We start from the raw sequence: 24,165 nt of genomic DNA, 5'->3' as shown, positions 1-24,165 counted from the left end.
AGTGAACGCAGTAATTAAAGCAAAAGCAGGACATACCAAATACGAAAAAATTCTGAAGTTCAAGTACATATTTCAGTGAATCTCAAACTGTTATGCTGATAATGAAAAATGTTGTATTAAATTAGAAAAGAATGCAAAATAAAAGCATTTCACTAGTAGTCTTGAGACTTTTGGACCCCACTGTGTATACACAGGCTGACAAATAGATAAATAGAGAGACAGAGTTGTAAAGTTTGAATACTCCCGGCCAAAATACACGTTTTCTTGATTTATTATAAATGAACACATTCTCTACAGAGAACAAACTGAAATGTGGTATTTTTCTGCACTTTTTAGTCCACAGTGTCTATTAATTTACTGAGTCTAACATATTGGCATGCCTATATATTGTTGCTGTCCAAAGAAAACCATGTATCTCCATTTTTGTTGTTTTTTATTACATCTTACATTTATCCTACATTTATTACATCCTACATTATTTCAACACACCAGTTGTCCTTTACATTGTGTGTATTGTATCTTAACAGGGGAGGGGGGAAAACATGTTTTACCCTTAATGTAAGTCAATGGAACCAGACTTCTTTCCAAGTCATGTTGGGTCATTTCTTTTGGTCCGTTCAGCGTCAACTTTGCACACAATATAAAGGGCAAAAACAGAAAAACGTCTGCGTGGGTCATATTATTTTATCTTAAATTCAGCAAATAAACAGTAATTGTGGAATAAATAAATATGACTTGTAGGTAGATGGATGGGTGGATGGATGGGTGGATGGATATATAAATGAGTGAATCTTACTGTATTTTGACTAGAGCTGCACAATGACATTACCCGAAAGAAAGCCACTTATTGCAATTACAATATGCTTTGCCCTATAAAAAAACCACATTGTTGAATCAGTGACATGGTAGGATTGCTGAAGGTGTTCAGCATGCAGTAAAAGCACTGTGATTAGTTGAACATAAGAGATAAGAGAAAATGTGTGTACAAACTGAAAAACGATCGCTTGAATTTTTACATTATTTATTTATTTTTATTTTTATTTTTTAACTCCGTCCCCTCCGGGGCTCCGTACTGAACAGATACACGCTACACCTACAACACAAAAAAACATGACCTGACGCGGAAGAGCGTAACATTCACTTTTACGGGTGTCTATGTAAACAACAGCCAACAGAGTGAGGAAGGTATCACAGAGCAGGGAATGATTAAAAAGTAAGTAGTGGGCATCAAATTTGTGTATAGGATGAATAGAAATCATGTGAATAGTAGAAGACTTCCTTCCTTTCCTTTATTGAGTTTGCTTTCTGTGATTCCTAAAACAATTTAGACAGTCTTTTAAACCTTTTTATATGCTATTGTCCTCTACCATTAACAGTATAGCACATACAATACCCAGCTCTCGACATGTATTGAACGGAGAAGGGGGTCCTTATGCCCACCAGGCACATGACAATCGTATATGCTGTAGGGTTCCATTGAGTTGGCACACGTTGATAGTAGAACGATTATGCATGGCTTTATGGTAAAGTCCTCAGCTTTAATGCAGCATGTGGGTCTTTTGTTTCCAGTATCTCAGAAGCCCCCTTTTCTGCAGAGTTCACAGCTGCTACCCCTCCCTCCTTGCTCCCCCCTACTCCAACTGTAATCTGGAATTAGTGCATCTGGGGATATAGGCGAGCGTGAGAGATTAACAAGCTGTCTGTCACACCAACATCCTCCAGCTCCTCCAGTACCAAACCCAAAATCTAAGCTAAAATTGAAACACTCTGCAGTCATTTTCATCGGCCTGTGATCATCTTGCTGCTGGAAAAAGGCAAAGTGTTTCATTGATTGATTCATTTTTAAAGCAATATTGACATTTGGCATTTGTAGGTCAGTAGGATGTGCTGTAGCTAATGGGTGTGAATTGCTCCCTGTGGGATATGGCCTGTGGAGTTGTCTGACAAGGCGGAGGGGACCATGCTTCATAGTCATAACAACCCAACAATCAAATCACTTTAGGATTTACAATTTGCACAGAAGAAACATGAATGATCTTAAAGTAATACTAAAAAGGCCTTACACATATTTTTCAGTGCAGTTCTCTAATATTCTCTGAAAGAATTTATTTTCATACATGAACTATTAGGGTATTTATTATGAAGGCTATTGATTGTAACCTAGCATAGACAGCACCACATACATATTAAACAGGCTTTATTTCAGTTTACTTAGTTCAGCACCTGAAGACAACACTCCCAGTGGAGGAAATAAACAATCAAACGTTCAAAACATTTTAGAAAGTAAGACAGAAATAAATATTTATAAAAACTTTTGTACTCGTTTCTTGATTTTAGAGTTGGCCATATTTGTAGTCATTCAACTATTTTAAACTTCAAACTGTAAAAAGTCTTTTTATCTTTTTTTTTTTCCCAGTCTTAAAGTTTGTATAGCCCTGGTCAAATAATGTTTTCTTGAGTTTTTTTTTTTGAGTAAAAATATGTTAAGACTGTCAATCCTCTGTGGCAAGCATATGTACATCTGGTATTTTTTAGGTAATTTTAGAGGACAATTTATTTGCAAAATTAAATCTTGGAACAATTGATAGTTAATATTTATTTATTTATTACAATAAATGACATAAAAAATGTAAAAACGTGCACAAGTGTGCATGCGCTAAATTATTTTACTTAGAAAATCAGCACAAACAAACTTCGTTCCCCTTTAGCTGGTCTTTTATCTTTCATTAGAAGTTAAAGGTTTAGAAGTTTCCCGTGTCAGTTTTGTTTGGCCAAGACAAGTTATGGTAAAACTGACTTTTCTTTTTTTAAAAAGTACTTGTTCTTCTAGAGGGTAAGAAACGTAAAGAAAAACGTAAGGAAATTCTAATTCAAAAAATTTTTTTGAAGACCGTTATTTTATCTTTTTATTCTAAGTCACAAATCCTACAATGGGAGAACTCAAGCTGCATCTTATGTGCCGCTGACCAGCACAGTGGCCAAGCTGCTGGCCATGTGGTTTGTGGAATCAGGTGTGGCAAATTGGAACTGGAACAAAGAGCAGATTACATTCACCTGCCACATACCAAAGTACTGCGGTTTTGTCAAATACTTCCACAGCAGCTCACTTCAGGGACAATTCCTAACATACCATTTCTCAGTTTGCACCATTCAGACCATCTGAGTTCCATCAGACAGCAAAAACCGAGTACAGATTGCTGTGGTGTCAGTTCTGGACCTGCAGAGCCGAGCCCAGAGTAAAGCAGTGCGGTGCTGTGTCAGTGTGTATGGGATTATCCTCCAGACACTGATTACTGCTCAGATTATGCAGGACGGGCCTTTGGCTCTCTATGACCTAATCCCACCGCTTTAAATTATACAGACAGGCAGATTATAGCACAGCCGGGGTTTACAGCAAAAAATATATGTATAAAATATATATACACACACACATCCATATATATATATATATATATATATATATATATATATATATATATATATATATATATATATATGCAAATTGTACATCTGCCTAAAATAAAAATCTTCTTATGTTATCTTGTTTATCTGGTAAGAGGTGGGTGATACAGCAAAAATGTAATATCACAATAAATTGCAAGAAATTACAGCCTAGAGTATGCTGGACATCTCATGAAATTAATTTTAAGTTTATCAGTAAGACGCATCTTACACCACTAAGCCTCCATAAGACCTCCTCAGATTGCTCAGATCTTTGCTTCAAATGTAAAGATGAAAGGTCATGTGACACGGTACAGTTTTACTGGAAGGGGATCCACTGTGAACTTGAAAAAGTACTGAAGGTTCGCTTAGTCTTCTCTCCTGCTTTTTTCCTATTGAACTTGGCACTTGTTTTTTATATTCGTATCTTTGGCCAAGAAATGTATTTTACTTTTGTGGTCAACTCCTCAGGTTCCATCTGTTGATCTGTGGTTGTCCCAAATACAACATTGCTTCCATTAGAGCAACAGACCTACAACTTAAATCAGAAAATGTGTAAGTTCTGGCAAATTTGGCAGTTGATAATGTCTTACCTTCCTAAATAGTCAATTTCTTCCCTTTTATTTCTTCCCTCCCTCCCACTTTATCATGTCCGCTGTTAAGCATGATTATTTATGTCCCAAGGTAACTGTATCTGTGAACGTGATTGTGTGTGCAAATAAAATGTTAATTATAGAAAAGCATATAGTATCGTGACATAATTTATCACGATAACAATATATATTGTTAAATTGTCAAAGTAAGCACAGTAATCTTCCATCAAAAAGGAGTTTTTGACCTGCCTTTGTCTGAATTTTGACTACATCACCATGCACTAGTGGAGCAGGCAGAAAGAAAAATCATATTAATCAGTGTCATCATATTTTTCCTCCTCCAAACCCTCAGCTAGCTCAGAGACCCTCCTTGATGCTGCGTTTGACTCATTTCAAATCATCCAGGACAGAAAATGTGTAATGATTTCTGATTCCCATTGACTTCAAGGTCTGTAAAGATCATGAATTTACTTGATTTTCACACAAATCATATATATTTCATCATCAAAAATGAGTAAACTGTAATACTCACCTTTTATTCATGTGGAAATTATTTACACAGTTGAATCAATTATTGTAGCGAAAGTCTGCATCTGGACAATTATTCATCTAATCCAAGCAACTCCCCTAGATTTACTAGTTCTAAGAAAAAACCCAATTAAAGCATTTATGGAAAACTGTCCTAAACAATGTTGTGAAATCCCACTTTTAGCTTTGACTTCAAGCTATAGTTTGTAATAAGTGAGCTTTTAAGAATGATCCACTGTTGGGATCATGTGTGTGCACTAGGAAGGAAAGTGATAAATAACATGTTTTTTAAAATGAGACAAACATAAGACGTTTTATTAGGTGAACAAACATTGATTTGATGTAATAATCCTTAAACTAAAGTGATGGTCAAGCACAGATTGAAATAGGACCATGTACTGTATCATTTCTACGCATGATTTTGGTGACCTCAAACTGATGTGAGGATTTCTATACATTTTCAAATGCATTTTTAATAGAACATATACAATATATAGTGTTATATATACAATATATTGCTGCAATGGAGGGTTTATTTTCACTTAAACTGCAGGTTTACTGTTCGGCTATTAATCAGAAGTTTATTTAGTCATTTTAGATTATTCAGTCAATCATTCAGTACTATTAATCTGATGTATAAAGTTATGGTATTGAAGTGTGAGTCCACATACAAGCGTGTGCCGTTTCACATTTGTATTTGCTCTGCTGGACGGCACATAACAGGTACATAAGATGGTTGCTTGATTCTTGTAGTGTGTTGTATTTGTGGTCAAGTCTGTCTAAGGCCTCCTTTAAACAGGGCAGTAAAAATGGCTCATAACATTAAAGGCTCAAGAGATTTCCAATGTCTCTTCCCAAGCGCATGAATAGAGAGCAGGATTGTTTCACTCATGTTGGTTTAGTTACTCAGGGCAAGGCCTGTTTGTTTAGCGTTGGAGGGACTCTGTATGTATGTGTGTGTGAAGGGAAAACTAGACGGGAGGATAGAATGTGTGCGTGAATGGGGCCTACTGTGTTTGACATTATGAGCTTTGGAGAAAACTGAATAGTGGAATCTTGTGTGCGGCGAAAGCCGAGCCTCATTATTGCAAGAAAAGTGAGCCATGTTGCACATGTGGGCTTATTCTGAGGCGATTGTTGCCTTAAAAGGGAAATTCCCCCATTTATTTTCAAACTTTCTGCATAATTAAATCTTCAAGATGTAATTAAAGACATTCAGAGTAGTTTGGTGTGAAATATCCCATTCTAGAGAAACTTGGCAAGAAACAGTTGTTCATAGTGGTGGTGATGGGAACCAGACGTCTGAGGAGTTTAATGCCTTAAAAAGGAGTCTGCCTTATGTCTGGGACATTGCATATACATATATTTTAATGTGTGTTAAAACACAGACACATATACGAATGTGTGTGTGTGTGTGTGTGTGTGTGTGTGTGTGTGTGTGTGTGTGTGTGTGTGTATATATATATATATATATATATATATATATATATATATATACACACATACGAATATACGAATGTGTGTGTGTGTGTGTGTGTGTGTGTGTGTGTGTGTGTGTGTGTGTGTATATATATATATATATATATATATATATATATATATATATATATATATATAGGCTGTACATCTGAGCATAGCTGGGGTTGCAGCAAAACTGCTGTTATCAGAAGGAATTTTTGACATTTTTCAGTTTTTGACATAGTTTGAAAAATGCCTGTTGCTCTTTACATTGTGTGTAAATTTCATGAAGAATGGACTAAACGAAATGACCCAAAATTACTTTGAAAAAACTCTGCTTCTATTGACTTACATTAAAAGTAAATAGGCTTTTCCCTTTTCCTGTAAAGTTATCATTTTGGAAAGGTGGAGGTTCAGAGGTTTTCTTCCAACAGCAGCGATATGTACATATGACATTATAAAAACTTTGCACCGTACTCAGTCACATACATTTTGATGTTCTTTTTATATGTATATCTTTCTTCCATGCTAATTAAAAACACTAAAATAAGTAAAGCACTGAACTGACTTGATCCAAATAAGTATAGTATATTACGTTCACACGACTTTTGCAAAAAGCAAGTAAAATGAAAGGTTGAAGTGTGTTGATGTAATGAATTCTGTTCATGTTGAAGCATTTGAATCAGTTCAATTCAGTGCATCACTTATTTTGGATAACTCAATCTCAGTATTGTAGCAGAGTCAGCTGCTGTCTATATGTAAGCAAATGTGCATATACTTAAAGTGAATTCCCCAAGATTGTAATTGCCTCTGAACATTTCACCTTATTTGTAAGCAATGTCTCAAAGGGAAAACATGGCAAGTCTGAGACGGTTGTTGCCTTTAATGAGATGCTGGCGGAAATTCCAAGCGTTTGGAACAACCTCATGGAAATATAGGGTTCAGATAGCTGTTTTTAGCTTGCTTGGGCATCTTGAACTTGGCTGAAACTTCAAGGAGGCTATAAATGTGAAGTATGTGGTGTTTCAGAGACGTGGTGGAAGTGTCTTTGTGTGCTTCCTATTTGTGTGCAAGTGTGCGAGCTGCTGTTAGCAGGAACAAAGGCTTCCCTATCCAGAAGAGGGTTGCGCCCAGCTCCTACAAAACACCCTTAGACAAATTAGCACGCCTCTGACACTGGTTAGCATCCCCTCTTTCTTCTCAACATTTTCCATTCTGAACTACCTCTATTATGTCTCAGATAAAAATAGCTCCCTTCTGACTTATCAGTAGAACAGTTCTTCAGGAAGTGACCTCACCAGCTGCCCTCATCTGCTGCGTCTGCTGTTCTTCGGGCGTTCCTGTTTTACCATCTCATTTTTCTTAAGCGCATCATTTCTGCTGTGTCGTCATGGCCATATTTAGCAGAGAAGGTGGCCAAGTCTTTATCATGTTAATGATATGAAGTGCTCTGAACTGCACTTGAGTTTTAATGAGGCTTTAGTGTAGGTCTTTTAACCATTGGTGCAAATTGTTTGGAGCACACAGGACCTACACTGTGGGGCTACGTCAGCAAAGATAATCCTGTCCCTAAGGATAATCTTAGTCTTATTTAATGGAAAAAGACTAACAAATAAGTGCATAGTAGTGGACACAGCAGGCTACAGAATTCAGAGTGGTTTGAAATGAAATACCTGATGTGAAGCTGAGTCAGAACTGTTCACAGTGGTGATGAGAACCAGACATCTGAAGAATTGAATGCCTCTAAAAGCTGCGTCACCGAGTCATTACAGGAAGTGGTTATGAATCCTCTGCCTGATGCCTGAGACATTACTATAGTTTTGCAAAAGTCTAGTAAACATATATTTTAAATACATTCATGGTGGGGTGTTACATGCAGGGTGTTGTCAGGCAAAGTAGACAGAAAGAAATTTTAAATTTTTTTATTTTTTAAATTTAGATTTGCCATTATTTTACCATCGACATTACTTATATAAACTCAATAGACACATGTAGGTTTACTGGTGGCTTTGGATAGTAAATAAAGTGGCTATTTTTGTGTTGTAGACATTGCAAAATCCTTGTTTCTGTCAGCATAATTCCAAAGAATTCTGAATCTAAGTTTCTGTAGAGGCTGCATTCACATTAAAGCAATCTTCTCAAAACATCTCAAAAACATCTGTGACACAGTTATGCAGAAAATTTTGAAATGTGTAATACAGCTTTACAACATCTTACACAGTGTATGCTTTTAACAGCATTTATGTGTCAGATTTGTACTAAGTAATTCCACTTTCTTGGAGTTCTTTATGCAGAATTTCAGGTTTGCCAATGTTTTATTTAACATTTTATTCCTCTTTTTCTTGCCTTGCTCTTCAGTTCACTGATGGTGAAAAATGGCCTCTTTTCCACTTTAACGCATCGTTTCTTGTGGCCGTATTTAGCAAAGAAGGTGGCCAATGTTTCCCAGGGCGGTACTGTGCCATTCCATGTTGGTGTCGACTCATGAGACCGGTTATATCTGCTGCGCTGTCAAATCAGAACCAGGAAATACTGAATAAGTGGCTCAGCATCAGCTTCCAAGCTAAATGCAACACGTTCAATTTTGCTGTCACTCCAACATCAGTCGGTTTAGTACTCTGAGAGTCTTTATCCCTCTAAACAGGCGTTACTTGAGCAGATTTTACAGAGCTGGAATTGAGCCAGTACTGCAGTGGGTGGAACCAGTCTGATAAAGTCTGATGCAGCTTAAACACTGCAGAGCAGGTCCAATTTTGGATTTCTGCCACTCCAACAACAGTCATTCAATTCTCAGACATGAGGGCATGAGTTTTTATCGTCTGCATTTGTAGACTGTTCAGATCTGTAGGCCACTAGATGAGCTAACTAGGCTTGAGGAGCCGACAAGTGTTAGCCTTGCTCTGAGGCTATATATCCAGTCTCTACAGAACAGGTTTGATTTGACTTCACTTCCTCAGATTTGAGATCATCTAAATTTGCATCAGCGTAGGTTCTGTTAGTCAGAGTCAGGCCTGTTTTGTGGTGAGAAAAGCTGGTGGGATGCTAGCTCACCAGCTCCTCTCTCCTAGTTAGCAGTGCGATTTAACATTTAGCAATTGTTTCAAGATTTATTTGAGGACTGTGTGAATGAACTGAACGCGTTTGATTGTTTTTCTGTTTCAACAAGCTGTGGCCCTGAGCATGGTCAGTTAACCATGTGGAGAAAACTGCACTGAGCAAATTGTGTCCATGTGGAAACGTCACTGGAGCGGTTACCCTCTGTCCGCAGAACCGTACGGGCCTGAATAAGTAACTGCAGTTAGTCAAATGAGAGAATCCTGGCATTAATGCTACAGATTGTTTGTTAATGTTTATGTTCTGTGCTCTACTGGGTATTCTGTCCAGTCTATATTTGCTGTGGCGTTCTTCTTTCTCAAGGCCCTGATGGATGCTTTGTGTCTTGACGAATGAGTAAAAAGCCCCCGGTGGACCCTCAACATGGCCAGCCCTGACCCTAATCACCCTATTTAACTGTGCTCCTGCGAACCCCCCCAACACACACACATTTCCCTCTGTTTAAGGACGACTTCCTGTCTACAAAACACAGTGCAGGAAGAGCGACCTCTAAAACAATGTGGAAAAATGAGAGAGAGGAGGGGTAAGAGGAAGGACTAGAGTGGAAGAGTGAGAGACAGAGAACCAGAGAGTAGAGAGAGAGTGAGCGCCGAGGAAGCCCTTTCTTTGTCCTAGTCTTTCTCTCATCCGCAGTGAAGACTGATGATTTCCAAGATTGCCGTGGTGATTAGGATGAGTGTGCAGCTGCACGGAGCGCTGAGAGACGACTGGTGCTACTGTTTGTGCCCATTCGTGGATACGAGATGTGAAAAGGGTGATAAAGTTTGGGCAAACACTGAGACATTCGTTTCAGCAGTTTCTCTTTTTTTTTTTTTTTTTTTTTGTCAAATGCTTTTGCTGAAGATGCACAGGTGCAGATGAATATCAGAATGATGAAGCACCAGATTTGATAATAGCAAAAATGTACTCTATTTTTTGGCCTTTTTGTTGCAATTTTAGGATCAAAACCTCATTCTAAGGATGTACTGATACCATTTTCCCCCTCATATACCGATACCTGACCCTCAATACCAAGCACCGATACTAGCTCTGTATTAACAAACTGCTCAATAGGTGCATATAAATCCTGATATTTCTACTATTTCACTTTTAAAGATTTTATTTTGGTAAAAGCAGCCGTTTTTGTCACAAATCAGATGTACTAGACTGAACATTCTAGACATTTATTCATGGATAACTTCACATTTGAATGTTTTTAAAGCTATGAAAAGTCACTGTTTTTTGCATGGTCTTTAAAAGCTTTATTAAATTGACGTGCAAGCATCGACCTGTAGCGAAAAGGCCTCCATTTCTGATGCATGTACTGTTGCTTTATATGCTTTGCATCAGCTTGTTCAGCTGTGTACTTGTCAAGTGAACTGAACTGACTTAATTCAGACGTGTACAATATTTACACATTAATAACATCTATTCGATCAATTAATTTGGTAGTTTTAGCTTACTTGTTGCATTTATTAGCTCTTTAACAGGCCAGAGTTTTTTTCAGTAACCTAGCTCAACCAATTTGCACTGAAGTCCCTGTAGTTACTGAGTAATAAGCCATAGTATATAATTAATCTGGAATTTAATGAAGTTAAATGTGAAGATCCATATATTTTAATGATGTGGATTCATTTATGTTGTAAATCACATCACTTTAAATCACTGATTCAGATTTACTGCAACACCTTCTTTAGTGTAGAGAGTTTGATTTACTGTTTATAAAAGGTCTATATAAAACCACATTGCTTCATTTATTGTAGCTTTGTAGTACGGGTGAGCGATATGGCACAAATATATCAAGATACTTTAAGACCTTGTCTCGATACAAAATATGCATCACAATATTTTGGTTTTCTGAGGTTTGATATGTTATAACATCTGAAAAAGACATAGCAGTACTAGATTTAAAAATCCAGTCAAAAACAATTAATACAATGATTTCTATTCACAGCAATTATACAGAATCCATTATGCTTAGTTTATAATGAAGCATGTAATCGGTCAGTGTTCATATAAAATACTAACTAATACATAATCTAGCACAATAACAACAAATAAATCATATTGCCTAGCCCTACATTTGTAGTGCTAGGTTTAATTTATCCTACAAGACTCCTGATACCTTTAGATCAACTATATACGTCTATGTCATGTTTCTGAAGCAGCGTGGTGGAGATTTATTTGTTGAAACAGTGAGTTTTCAGACACACATGGACAGATGTTTCTTCCCAGTCATATGCCACTGACACAGCTGCAGAGGAGCTCTCAAGTTATCTGGTTCATTCACAGTTCATGTTTTTTTTTTGGGAGGGGGGGGGGTTCAACGCAGTTGCTACCCCATTCGATTATGCACAGTAGCTGGAGGGAGGATCCAGCAAGGTTATTAACATCTTAAAGATGCAATCAGTGCTAAATTACATGGTAATTGACTATTATGCCCTGCTCAGTATGTCAATAAAATAAAATGCGCTCTCAAAATACAGACTCACTTTCTGATTGAATAGCATAATAGAAAGATCTCAAATGGAACAAAGATGGCATTTCATTTGCAGTTAGAAGCATAAAAATGAAATACTTAATGTGCATGGTAACCTAGGTTGGCCAAAATGAATCTGTTTGGGAGCTGGAATTTGCAATCAGTCATGAAAGTCTAAAAAATTTAATAGAAAATTAAGCACGTTAGCTTTTCTTGTAAAATATAACAACGTGAGATATCTGAACTCCACTGCTCTGCCAGAGTCTGTGTCCTATGGGTATTTTTCTTTATTTTTATAATAATGCAGAGTGAGTATATGCTTTTGAGTGTCTGGAGTAGGCAGTGGTGTTCTTTTGATGTTTTCATATAGAAAGGATGACATATATTTGTTTGTAATGTGTACGTGTTCATTTTTTTTTCTTCTTTTCTTTCTTTCAGCCTGCAATGTCACCATCCACAATCGCTGCCGAGACACACTGGCCAACTGTGCCAAAATGAAGCAGAAGGTAAGAAATACAGCAAGACTAGGGCTGCACTATATAATCAAAACATCAGTGTTGCAGATAAATTGCAGTATATTGGAATATAATATTGTGACAGTTTAAGATTGGCTTGCGTTATTTGAATGAAATGTGCTTTTGTCAGATTTCTTAAAGTGATTTATGAAAACGCCCACAGACACTCAACTGAAACTGTGATTGGTCAGGGTTTTTTAAAAACAGTGATGCACCAAAATGAAAATTCTTGTCCCAAATCAAAACCGAAATTCAGGAAACATCAGGCCGCATACAGAAACCAATAAAACAGCTGGTATAGTTTCATATACTTTTTAAAAGTTAAAAAATCTTTAGCATGTACCCATGAAATCCACCAATCCACCATCCAGCAGATAATGGTTGATCATCCAAAGCAATGAATTCCATATTTTTTTTGTTAGAATTTACACTTACACTATTTGTGATTATTTATTTATTTATTTTATTGGTTTTGGGAGAGAGGGGTTGTCATTTAAAAAATGTGGCTGCAGATGGTGTCAGTGGGACTTTCCTTTCTACTTCTGTTGTTTTGTTTCATTTAGATTATCAAGAAGCTTGTAGTGTTTTCAGTTTACCAAACCTGTATGGAACAAGTTTTTGGGTGTTGAACAGTGAAATTGCTTATCTAACATCCGTCGTACAAACTTGAGTAGATCCACAAGGCTAACTTTTTCACTGTTTATCTGCTACAACTCAAACTGTTTGAAAGTGTCTGACCAGCACAGGACAGAGAAAGGGGGGGCTGTTTTAATAACAATAGCTTTTTTATTACCGTTCAAATAATAAAATTTGTCTGAGGGCTCATATGCTTGTTGTTGCCTTTTGCAATATGATGACTATAGTTAATAAACTGTATATTATTAGCCCTAAATAGAAAAATTATTAGCCTCAAGTAGAACTAACTCTTTTGGATCTATACAGTCTTTTCCCTGCTCTGTATTCATAAGACCATAATTATGAACAAAGTCATCTTCAATGTGCATCATCTCTGTTATTTATGCATTAACTGCTTATGTGAGGCTTTAAATGTTTTGTTGTGTCTTGCAGCAACAGAAGTTGGCCCTGGTGAGGAACAGTTCAGCTCTCCAAAATGTGGCTCTTCGTAGCAAAAGTAAGTGTTCTTTCCACTCTTTTCTGCACGCTTCCCTTCCCAAAAGGATGATTTGTCCCCTGTGTTTACCTTATCACCTCCCTTCCGTATGCCTAGCTTTTAACACCTCCTTCTGAAACCATGTACAGTATGAATGTACAGCACTGCCTCCTATTGGCCCTGTGATGTCTCTACACACTGTGTGTCTTTGATGTAGTTAAAAGTTGCCAGACCAGGCCAGTTGAACAGGATCAGCTTCCACAGAATCCTCTCCTTATTACAGGAGAAGGGTTGCTTGGCTGTTTTCAAGTGACAGATGATAACTGATAATCTGTTCATGCTTTTGGTCTCTGTATACTGTTAGGAAATTGCAGTGAGAACTCACGCTGTAACACTGAAAGTGAGTCAGTTACTCAGTATATATGTTGTAATCTTTTACGGTTTCCCTCTTGTAAATAATACCATACAGAAGTCACCCCTTAAGCTCGAATGTTCTGTATTAATTTTCTCAGTCTCATAAATATATCTAAATTTCATAATAAAGTTTCATAATAGTTACTGTAAAATACATAGAAGTTACTGAGTTACTGGATAAAAAAAATATTTTAAATCTACTTTACAAATGTGTTAAATGTTGCTGAAATATCAAGGTAAGTCTAATAACAACAAACAAAATCACTTTATTAAAGGAGGACAGTAGAATAAATGGTAGAAATAGCTGTTATTTTGCCTCAACATTGAACAGTTGAGTGGTTAACGTGCAAATGAACAAGATAAAAAGGATGACAAGAAAGTTCTTATTCTCTCTGTTTTCTTTCCGCAGCTCCCATGATAAAGGAAAGGCCGAGTTCAGCCATCTACCCCTCCGACAGTCTGCGCCAGTCTCTGCTGGGCTCTCGCCGTGGACGCTCCACCCTCTCTCTCAATAAGAGCGTCTCCACCAATAACATCGCTGGGTGAGAATGACTGACTATCACTTGGAAGTGACCACCTTATTTTGTAGGGCATAAACATATTTGTCATATTTTCCTGTGTGTTTTTATTGGGCTGTTATCAGTAATCAGTGCATTCCGGTGCCTGTCAGTGATGAGTCATTCTCATCTATAATAATACAATTAACTGGCATTTTATACGTGGCCTTTCTCTGATAAGACAAGACTAGTTGCATTACCTCTCACTCTGTTTGCCTCGTTGTGTGTTTGCCCACAAAATAGCATTTAAAGATGTGACCTGACCTATTTTTATTCTTCTGGACTTGGCCTTTCCATTTCATTAGCATACACAGACCTGTCCCACACGTAGTATACCTTTGTGATACTTATTATGTTGCATAAAAATAGAGATGTTTGAAGTGGAATTTCTGAATTTCTGCATAATAAAATCATTGGAATGTGAACAAAGTTGTTCAGAAGGGTCTGATATGTAATGCTCTGTGGTAGAGAAACATCAGAAGGGTCAGAACTCGTAACAGCTACATCGCAGATGTCGCCTAATGCCTGAAATATTTTTTACAATAGTTTTAAGATAATCTTTTGCCTAAAATGTTTTTTTCTATCAATCTATAGTGGAGAAGTGCATGCAGGGTGATATGAGGTAAAGTAGTACCTAGAGAAAACATACTTTTTGCTGATTTACCACTGTCATCAATATTACAAATAAAAAATTACATTTAGATTCTCATTATTCTGAATAGTAAATAAAACGGCTTTTTTAAGACCCCCAGTTCCTGTCACTACCACTGTAAAAAAAATCCAAGTTGGTTAGTTCTTCTAGAAAGGTGCACGCCACATCAAACCACCCTGAATCCCTGAACTTGCCTTTTAATGTGTCCTAAAGCCTGACTGCCTCAACCTGTCTCACAATAAATGCAACAAAAATAAACATAGACTGACTGATTGAATGTGAATGACTGCTGTGGAACAAAAAAAGGAAGCATCGTACCTTGAAAGCCAGCTTCATTCAAGTTCAAGATTTGACTGATAATTAGCACAGAGGGACAAATCAGATTAATATTATACATATTTTGAAGCAAAGAAGAAGATTACTGTGAGTAGATGTACAGGAGCCTTGTTTGTTATTGATAGTTGTTATTGAAGTACATGTCCAAGTGTTATTGTTGTTTCTCCTTATTTCAAAACTCTTGTTTGAACTTGAACTTGTGTTTATTTGTATGTGTTGCAGGAATCTAAACGATGACTCTCCTCTGGGCCTCAGAAGAATTCTGTCCCAATCTACAGACTCTCTGAACTTCAGGAACAGGGCCATGTCCATGGAGTCTCTGAATGATGACGGTAAGACCCATGAGAGGAAACATTCAGGAATGGAAGAACAGTGCAATAAATATTAGAGATGTACAGAAAGAATCAGCTAAGATCAAAATTGGCAATGTGCTATTTATTTATTTTGCTGATCTTGTGTTGTATTTGCTGATGTAATAACGTGAGGTAGGTAAATGCACTCACTGTGTATTTCAAAGCTGCTGCTACATCTGTTTTAAAATGTGGTGGCCTAATTATGCATGACTAAATGTGCTAAAGAGCTGCTTGCCTCTTACTGCCAAGGTAGCATTTTATTTGATTCATATTTATTTAAACAAACAGCTTATTTGTCATATTTAAGGAGGTAAAATACATGTTTGCCCAGTTAAAGAGTGAGGAGAGTTACTTATTCTTCAGTCATTGGAAATGGAAAGTACTGGAAATGTGCTAGTATTTCATTTGTCCATTTATTCCATTTATTCCATTCCTTTAGTCCATTCATTTGTCCCACACAGTGTGAGTTCCAGGTTAAAATGAAAAGGCAACTAAAAACTGGCCATGAAAAATCATGATGTTATAACTGGTCAGTGGCTGCAAAGCTAGTAGATAGGTAGATAGATAGACAGACAGACAGAGAGACACTTTATTGGTCCCGAAGGACATTTAGCAGCCACTTGCAGTCATACAACACTGGAAAGTGATAATAATAAAGATGAAACAATATAAAAGGAAAACTATCTACAGACATATGTACTAATAGAAATATACGAAAATCTATTATAAGATATTATAACCTGAGATGAAAAAGGATTTGCAATAATCACTGTACAAGGATGTGCAGGTAACAGCATATAATGACAATACTGAAAACATATGTGTGTATATTGGTACTAAAAATTGTGTTTTAGAATTATCTGTTCTCTGATGAAGTGTCTTATTCAGTACTTTCCTGGCATGAATCTGTAGCTGTGAAAAGAGGATGATGACCTTCTGTAGTAATTATACCTGATCTTTGTCCTCTCACGCACAAAGGAGAGGTGTATTACGCATCCATGCTGGAGGAGCTGGAGAGGGAGGGGCGAGACTTTGAGGCAGATTCGTGGAGTTTGGCAGTGGACTCTTCATACCTGCAGAATCACCGCAAAGATGTGACCAAGAGACAAGATGTGATTTATGGTGAGGCTTTTTCTACACTTCCTCCCCAGACTGCAAGTTGGGTCTTTGATGCTCTGTAGTGTTTGGTTCCCCTATTTTCTACACCCTATCCTGGAGAGTCATGCACTACACAGTTTAGTGGTGTCCCTTCCCAATCATTATGGACATGGCATTATAATTAGTCTAACATAAGTGATGCCCTGTTCAATACAGAGCTGATCCAGACTGAGCTGCATCATGTGCGCACACTGCGGATCATGGAGGGCGTGTTCCGGCGTGGCATGCTGGAGGAGGTGCTTTTGGAGCCCGGCGTAGCCCACGCGGTCTTCCCATGCCTAGATCAGTTGGTGGCACTCCACTCGCGCTTCCTAGGCCAGCTGCTGAGCAGGAGAAACAACAGCCTGGAGCCAGGTAGCGCCACCAACTTCACCATACACCAGCTTGGAGATGTACTGGTGGACCAGGTGAGTCCTGCTCTGACTGATGGCTGATGACTGATAACTTGCTCCGAGACATTTTACATTTCACTGGCTTTCACAGTAATGCAAATTAACATGTCACTATAATGACACATGGTCAATGTCACAACAAAACCTTGGGTCTCCAAAATGATAAACTTACAGAAGAACGAAAAATCAGCCTTAACTTTAAAAGGTAGTTAGTGGAACAAGATTTTTTTTCAAGTGAAAAAAGAAAAAATCACTATTAGACCATTTCTGTATGTCCGTATGACATGATATTTTAACACGTTGTAAAGGACCGTTGACATTTTCAAAATCAGTAATGCAAAAACAAAAAAAATGGAGATACAAAGTTCTGTTCCAGCGATATTAAAGACCAGTAAAATTTATTGTAAAGAAACATCACTCCTGTAAGTATTTGTGACATTATTAGTGATTGTGCTACTAATTATTAGTGATTGTGCTACTAATAATTTTAAAGTCCATGCATATGCCTTGTTCTGATGTCAGAACTCATTCGCACTCAAACCTTTCTGGTGTTTAAACCACTTTTGTGTAAAAAAAGTTTTAACATGATTTTAAGATAATGGTTTGGAAAACAAAAACATGCTCTTCATACCAAGGAAAATGTTTAAATAACATGAAGCTGAGTGTTAGAAGACAAATATATAAAAGAACTTGCAGGTAATTGTTTCGTGTTAGATTCCAATTTAAATATTTTGCACTTTTTACATTCTACATTTAGGCTTCACAGAAATCTGTGCCCAAGCCCCAAGTGAGCAAACCAGGAGTGACTGGCAAAGAAAAACTCCCTAAGACCTTAAGAGGAACTAAGACTCAAAAAGAGAAATCGTTCTCCTCTGGTTCATACCAGATAGCAAACCAATAACAGTAATAAATGTATGACAATGTTAAATAAAGGTTAGAATTAAACATCAAACAGTATTAAAATGTCTTACAATGTGATAATACATTCAGCAAACCAAAATCTGTGTCAATAGAGATTCACATGGAGTTTATTGCTGTACATACACAATGGCCAGTGGCAAATAGCACGTTTTCTAGAACATTCTTATGTTTGTATGATCTCACTAAGGTTTTCTTCCCTGCTTCAGTTCTCAGGCCACAACGCTGATGAGATGAGGAAGTGCTATGCCGAGTTCTGCAGCCGTCACCTGAAGGCTGTGAAGCTCTACAAGGAGCTGCTGGCCCGGGACAAGAGGTTCCAGCACTTTATCCGGGTGAGCGGAAGAAAAGCAACACAATGATATGTAGCACTGCGGTGAAGAGACCGAGCAAGAGGGGGGATAAATGATCAAATAGGACAAACTGTCCCAGAACAAGCCAGTGGTGAAGGAAGCTCCATTATACATTTAACAGACGCTATTATTCAGAGCCACTTGTAGAAGTGCTTTCAATATCTACTTGAAAATCCTTTAAGGGCTCATATCCTACATTGTTGTACTTTTTTCTGAGGTCCACTTGTGTGGTTTTATATACCAAAAATCTTTTTCCAACCTCGTTATCCCTCAGAATTAAACAGGCTGTGTCTTTAGGTCTAATATATGTAAATGAGCTCTGTATTGTGCCTTATTTAAAAAGCAGTCTGGGCTAAAACACTATAACTTTTTCAAAATTAAATAATGTTTTATTTATGCTACATTAAACTCTTTTATTTCCATAGTATTGGCCCATTATTCCAATACAGTCAAACTTGATCACTATCAGAAACAGACGTCAATGCACATACAAATACAAATAGTTTACAAAAGTATTTTTTAGTGTATTTAGAGATTAATGTTTAAGTGTTTACTGAAGAGTTCAAGACATCCAGACGTTTTCTATAGCTGGTAGACAAACTTTTTTTTTGTTTTATTTGTCTATTATGTCTAAATACATTCCTTGTACTGTTTTTTATTAATCTTATACTTAAGATTTGTCTGTTCTCTTTCTGAACAGAGGGTAAGCAGAGGTCCTCTGCTCCGTCGTCACGGTGTCCAAGAATGCATTCTTCTCGTCACGCAACGCATCACCAAATACCCTGTGCTGATACAGAGGATACTGGACAATACGAAAGGTAGTACTCTTGTTTTCTTACTTTTCACAATAATGTTGATGTAATATGTTTTGGAAACAACGTACAATACAACATATAATACAGATCCTGATGTAAAGTGGCTGCTCCCAGTTTTGTTCATTTTTATAGTTCAAACCTCATGAAGACCTGAATGTGGCTTGAGTGGGTTGAAAGAAGTTTTGGTGGCTGTGGAAAATTGTATAAATTAGATTTTTTTTTTTTGCCGGACCATTTTTTGAAGCTGCAGGCTTATTACTAAGTTATTAATCTTAAGACTTTGAGTAATGACCTATAAATTACTTTGTAAAGATTATAACTTTAATATGTAAATGTTCTAGTTCAGTGGTCCTCAGACGGTTCACAATTTTGCTCCACCTCAACTTGCAACACATAAGGTTAAAGGAGAGATGAGGACCTTCTTGGGGGTGCCCTGAGGACCTGGGGGGGTTTAAATTTCTCTGCAGATCTCAGTACCTCAAGAACATCATTAGTAAGTTTTCTTGTCAGCCTATTTGAGCTAACCAACACCACACGTTTGCTGGGTCCTCAGGCAGTGATGAGGAGGCGGAGTCGCTAAGCCAGGCGCTGGTTCTGATCCGGGAGCTGCTGAGTTCAGTGGATCAGCAGGTGCAGGAGCTGGAGTACACACAGAGACTGCAGGAGATCCGTGCCAAGCTGGACCCACGGGCCGAAACTGAGGTGCGGGGAGGAGGCATATTCCGTGGTGGAGAGCTACAAAGGAGGAGGCTCATCCACGAGGGAACACTGCTGTGGAAGACTGCGCAGGGGTCCAGACTTAAAGGTAATATGTCTAACTTTAAAACTTTAATAACACAACTCATTTATTAATGCCATTCAAAACATCTGTGGTAGAACAGATTGAAAGCAAGTTGCTCAATGTTGTTTCTATGACTCCATGACTGTAGTCCTCTTGTTCAAATAAAGCATTTAAATGGCAGGTTCCACTGACCACTCTCTTAATAAAGGTTATTTTATGCTGCACAGTACTATAAATAAACCAACCAGCAGAAAACTAACAACACAGTGGAAAGCTCCAGTTCCCCTCGAGAACCTCTACTGTAACATGAATCTATGAACTGTGTAGGGGACTGAGAAGCTACAGTACCGGAGGAGTTGAACCACTGAGTGTGTGTGTGTGTGTGTGTGTGTGTGTGTGTGTGTGTACACACAATCATTGTTTGGAACATGCAGATAATGTAGCTCTCATTGGAGTTTGTTGAAAAAATCGAAACTTCCAATCATAAAATGAAAACAGGATATTCCGATGACAGCTTTAAAAATGAAAAGTAATGTAAATAAATGTCAAATTTGTGCAAATAAGACAAATGTGATTCTAAAAATGTAATGAATCGCAATTTTAAAAAAGTTTGGTTGTTTTTGCTGGCTATATTCCACAACTACAGGTTTAGGTTCATATGTCTACTTGTTCATTTCTGTGTATGTATCTGTGCACATGTGTGCATGTTTGTTTGTTTGTGTTTGGCACTGACAATAGCTGTTGTGTTTATTTTTGTAGATGTGCAGGTCTTGTTGATGACGGACATCCTGGTATTCTTGCAGGAAAAAGACCAAAAATATTTTTTCCCCTGTCTGGTGAGTCACAGCTTAAGCACACATTCGGAATTCACTATTGTTTGTCCTAGAATTATGTGAACAAATTGCTTTCGTATTAAAATTTATATCACTCATTAATGAAATGCTCTGTACTTTAAGATATATTCAAACGAAATATCAAATGAACGGACAAACGTGTTGGCTGTCAGTTTCAAAAATGACTGAATGCACACAGAGCAAGAAAAAGTCCTCCTCATTCACTTTCACTCTTTCTGCTCTTCTCTTTAAAGGACAAACCTTCAGTCCTATCACTGCAAAAGCTGATTGTCAGGGATATAGCCAATCAAGAGCGTGGCATGTTCCTCATCAGTGACTCCAACCCTCCAGAGCCTCCAGAGATGTATGAGCTGCATGCCGCGTCCAAAGACGACAGGAACAACTGGATGAAAATCATCCAGGAGGCTGTGCGGCAGTGAGTGGACTTGCTACACAGTCCCATTAGGGCTGGATGATATCATCCATATTATTATATGTAGTATTTTTCTAAATCATTCAATATCAGTAGTTATCCATAATCAATGTAAACATTTTCCAGTGCTCAATTTTAAGTCTGGATAGATTTTTGGATCCTTAAGACGGGATTATTCTGGTGTAATATGAAAAAAAAAATTATAATCAAGATAGAACATAAAATAAAAGTCTAAAAAATCTACATTTTAAGAATATTAACCTTTTACTGGGATTTCACATTCAACATGCAGCGTACTTAAAACTGTCTTAACAGTCAACATAAATAAGAATAAAAAGATGAAAATGATTAAAAACAGAATAATGTTGCTGGACAGGATGTGAGCTCTCCTGCCTGTCCTGCTAGTTTTTGTTGCATCAAGCAAACCTACACCTCTTCTCCCGCTTCATCTTGCACATAGCATCGCCATCTAGTGTAACACAGTAGCTACTGTTAAAAGTTTAAGCCATGGCAGATAATACCAGACTGAGGATGAATGAGAACTGCATTTCTGCTTATTCTTTTGTATCGAAAATATTGAAACTATAATATCTTTGTTCCCTGTTTTGTTTGTGTCACAGTCTGTTATTTTGAGCAAGTAAAGAGGAAATAATTAGGATATTACAAGAATAGCTTCTACATACTTCTTTTCTACATACTTCAGTCATCGTTTATAGTTACTCTGAAATAAATCAAAAATAAGCCCTAAATAATGTCGATTCCATTCTGAATGTTTATGCACACTTGCGATATTGCAGTGCATCCAACAATAAAATCAGAATCTTTTACACAGTGATAGAAAACATGGTACCTTTCCACATGCTATTTTACTGACCAACATGTAAACACGCACATCATCTACACTGAAAGCAGATTTTACTGAGCTAGAGAGGACGAAGAGTCTGAATGTATCGCCGGTGATATGTTAGGTAAGACTGGGCTAATGCCGACCAAACACACAGGGATTTTCTGTATTCAGTCCCTCCTATCTGTCTGTCCCTCACAGGTGTCCCTCCAGGGAAGATTTCCCCCTGATTGAGACAGAGGACAAAGCTCTCTTGCGCAGACTCAGAGGTCAGTACCAGCATAAGACCGTTCTTCCCATCATGTTCCATTTCCTGCCCTTACTGCTTTATCCGCCTCGCTGTCTACACTTTCCATGACCTCACTGGACTGTGAAAACATTGTTCTAAGTGGTGAACCGTTCTGGTTGGATTTTCTGCTGTTTCTCTCTCCTTATGTCTCTCTGCCTTCTAATGGCTCTGTCTCTCTCTCAGCTGATATTCAGCAGAAGGACCGTGAGGTGCTGGAGCTGCTACAGGAGCGCGTGACCCTCTTTTTCGACCTGGCCGAGGTCACTGCAGGCCAAGAGCTGACTTGCCCCAACAACTGTCGAAATGTGTTCCGAGCGGACACGCCTCACGCACCCCAGGCTGAAAGACTACTCAACAATGCCATTGCTGAAGGTATGATGGAACTTTTTTTATTTTTAAGGCATAGTTGAAGCAAAATTAAATTTACAGTTCCGTAACACCAGATATACGTATGTCAAACAGTGAAGATATTTTTGATGCTTCCTTAGTTTTACGCTGGAGCCCTGATGAGGGAGGCTGATGTAGCTAACAAATGATGGATGCTTATAGCCACCAATTAACATCATGCAACCTGCATTACTCACTTGTCTCAAACTATAGATTTGTTAAGTCATCTCTAATAATAGACATGCTTATGTGGTTTCTGACACTGCATGACACACTGTTATTTATAAAATGCACTGAAGCATACTGTATAACTCACAACAATAGTAACTTGACATCTGAATTTGAAAGCCTGAGGACTGTGCAGGTCAGAGGTCAAACTTTATTTTGTCATCCAGTACAAGTTCAGATGATTCTGAGATAAAACCTAGTCCACTTGCAGAAAGAAGGAAACAATTTTCCAAACTGGAGTTTAAAAAATGCTTAAAAGCTACCCAGAAAATGGGACCTTTAACAACAACCTGGAAGACCTGGTAGACAAAACTGTCCCCATCAGATAAACAGCACTTAAAGCTTTCATTTTCAAGTGATAGAAGAAAATGAAGCTCGTCTTTTGCATTTGTGTGGTTGTCCATCTTCCCGCTGTCAAAAGATCTGAAAGAATGTGTTACTTTTAAGACTTTACTGAGAAAAAGAAAAAAGGAAAGAATGTTTGCACATCAAACAAAGAAGCTGCTGGTCTTCTTTGAACAATAGACTGACCATGACAGAGTCAACTTTGGAGATAAGGCTGCAGATTTCCCTAAAAAACTGAAAGCAAGTCTGCTGAAAAGAATGGAAGCTTCATTACAAAAGCCAAAAGTGGACACACTACTGAAAGTTATAGTATTTTATATATTGTATTTTTTTTTTTTATTGTTGAGGCCTCTTTGTATTTTTCTGTTAAAAGTGTTTGTTCTAGTGCTGTAAAATGAATAACTTGTACTTGTTGTTTTGACTGGAAATTAAGTAAATGAAGGTTAAGGCTGACTTTTGTACAGTACTGTGGATGAGCTTCCAACTCTCCTATAAGCTATATTAGTATCGTCGTAGCCCTTCAGACTTCAGACATGTCCTGGCTGATCAACTGCGCTGTGTAAATTATGTATATTTGACTTTTGGTTGAACAAATGCTTTAAAGGTCTGAAAAGCTGTAGAGGAGAAGTGCCCCTTATAAAAAAAAAAAGAAAAAAAACACTCTTTTTCCTGTATCTCAAATTAGTGGACAGATTGAGTGAGCTGCTCCTGGGCTCCAGCATAGAGCTTCCTAAGTCCAGCAGTTCCAACAACGTCCAGAACCACACAGAGACACCAATGAGCAGTAAGTCTTAATTTCTTTTTCTTTTACAGAGGAAATATCTTTTATAAAAGACAGTTAAACTCATTTTTCCCCACT

At 37.6% G+C, this 24,165-nt stretch overlaps 1 protein-coding gene across 2 annotated transcripts in view; it reads left to right on the top strand.

The window, feature by feature from the left end:
- arhgef2 (rho/rac guanine nucleotide exchange factor (GEF) 2) overlaps positions 1-24,165 on the top strand; it is a 97,640-nt gene that overhangs the window by 68,308 nt on the left and 5,167 nt on the right. For both annotated transcript variants that reach the window (XM_017691787.2, XM_017691788.2), the window contains 14 exons: positions 12,031-12,098; positions 13,176-13,239; positions 14,042-14,174; positions 15,400-15,509; positions 16,509-16,652; positions 16,845-17,095; positions 18,208-18,333; positions 19,052-19,169; positions 19,720-19,971; positions 20,707-20,783; positions 21,035-21,216; positions 22,259-22,326; positions 22,530-22,718; positions 23,992-24,090. In XM_017691787.2, the coding sequence (XP_017547276.1) occupies positions 12,031-12,098; positions 13,176-13,239; positions 14,042-14,174; positions 15,400-15,509; positions 16,509-16,652; positions 16,845-17,095; positions 18,208-18,333; positions 19,052-19,169; positions 19,720-19,971; positions 20,707-20,783; positions 21,035-21,216; positions 22,259-22,326; positions 22,530-22,718; positions 23,992-24,090 (1,881 nt within the window). The remainder of the gene's footprint in view (positions 1-12,030; positions 12,099-13,175; positions 13,240-14,041; positions 14,175-15,399; positions 15,510-16,508; positions 16,653-16,844; positions 17,096-18,207; positions 18,334-19,051; positions 19,170-19,719; positions 19,972-20,706; positions 20,784-21,034; positions 21,217-22,258; positions 22,327-22,529; positions 22,719-23,991; positions 24,091-24,165) is intronic.

Source organism: Pygocentrus nattereri, chromosome 19 (genome assembly GCF_015220715.1).
Source record: "Pygocentrus nattereri isolate fPygNat1 chromosome 19, fPygNat1.pri, whole genome shotgun sequence".
NCBI lineage: Eukaryota > Metazoa > Chordata > Actinopteri > Characiformes > Serrasalmidae > Pygocentrus > Pygocentrus nattereri.
This window is presented reverse-complemented; position numbering and strand designations above follow the sequence as displayed.